General features: G+C 34.9%; 1 protein-coding gene across 1 annotated transcript in view; it reads left to right on the top strand.

The window, feature by feature from the left end:
* ugdh (UDP-glucose 6-dehydrogenase) overlaps positions 1 to 709 on the top strand; it is an 11,311-nt gene extending 10,602 nt beyond the window's left edge. The window contains exons 9-10 of the mRNA XM_016228938.1: positions 337 to 447; positions 551 to 709. Coding sequence (XP_016084424.1) covers positions 337 to 447; positions 551 to 652 — 213 coding nt within the window. The 3' untranslated portion in view covers positions 653 to 709. The remainder of the gene's footprint in view (positions 1 to 336; positions 448 to 550) is intronic.
* Positions 710 to 1,317: the final 608 nt, after the last annotated feature.

Raw genomic sequence — 1,317 nt, 5'->3', positions numbered from 1 at the left:
TACGTGATTTTGGACCCGTATCCGGGTCCGCAGAGTTTAACTGGTATAATTACACTGTAACAAGGACACCTTAATATAAAGTATAACCAATTTAATTAATTTAGAATGTAAATAAATATATAAATAAAAAAAATAGACTATTACATTTACATTTCTAAGTGTAAATTACAATTTAAATAAATCTGAACTATTGGCCAACAAGTCCTTACTGTTGAGCCCTGCCATGGTACTGAATGATTACCATATTCTTATTATTGTATATGTGGTAAAAAAAAAACACGCACACAATGGAATGTCTAAAAGGAATAGTGAAGTATTGCATGTGTTTGTTTTTAGGATCTGGATTATGAGAAAATATACCACAAGATGTTGAAACCAGCATTTATCTTTGATGGTCGACGAGTCCTGGACCATCTGCACTCTCAGCTACAAAACTTTGGCTTTCAGGTGAGTGGATATTTGTGCAGTTAACATGTTAGTAGCTGTGCCTACCTGCCTGACTTCATCACTCTATTAGTTGGCATGGTTTAATGTTGTGTGTTTTGCATAGATCGAGACCATTGGAAAGAAGGTGACGACCCGAATTCCCTTCACACCATCTGGAGGAGTTCCACGAATCAATGAACCACCCATCAAGAAATCCAAAGCCTAGACACCGACTCATACACACACGCATGTGCACTTTACATTGATTAAAGTCTTTTGCTGAGAAAACCAAAGTAATGTGTGACCGTTGCTGGAAATCTGTTTGTAAAAATGCATGTGCTTTGTGTGCGTGTGTTTGTCTTCAGAATGTTTTTTTAAGACCGAGTTTTATCTTTCATGGCCGTTCACAAAAATGCAGTGATTTAATGTTTTAAACACTTTGTCATTTGTGTCTTTTTTTTCAAAATCATTGTTCTTGAAATTTTTTAGAATGTTCTCATGTCTGTGCCATTTCGGAACATTTTTGAAACGTATATTAACTGTACACAAAACTGATGTTAATACATTAACATCCCAGTACTGTTTAGTAGTATATTATTGTTTACAGTTATCAGTGTTATTGTAGTGTAGATTTTAATAACAAAATCATCTACTTATGTGAGAGTGATGTCTGAAGGAGCAGCAACAGAAGGAATGGCAACTTTTAAATACTAGGACCAAGTGGGACATAAAAAACCGCTGTTGCCTGAAATTTGGCATGTGATGCCAAATAGCTGTTTGTGTCACTCTGTTATTAATCATTTATGAATCCTCTGATATGTATTGTTCAACCTGCACTGTGTATGTTATTGTAGCATCACAGTTGTAGCTTTTATAAAATCATCTCTTACT

The sequence above is a fragment of the Sinocyclocheilus grahami genome, unplaced genomic scaffold (assembly GCF_001515645.1).
Source record: "Sinocyclocheilus grahami isolate Dianchi unplaced genomic scaffold, SAMN03320097.WGS_v1.1 scaffold346.1, whole genome shotgun sequence".
NCBI lineage: Eukaryota > Metazoa > Chordata > Actinopteri > Cypriniformes > Cyprinidae > Sinocyclocheilus > Sinocyclocheilus grahami.
This window is presented reverse-complemented; position numbering and strand designations above follow the sequence as displayed.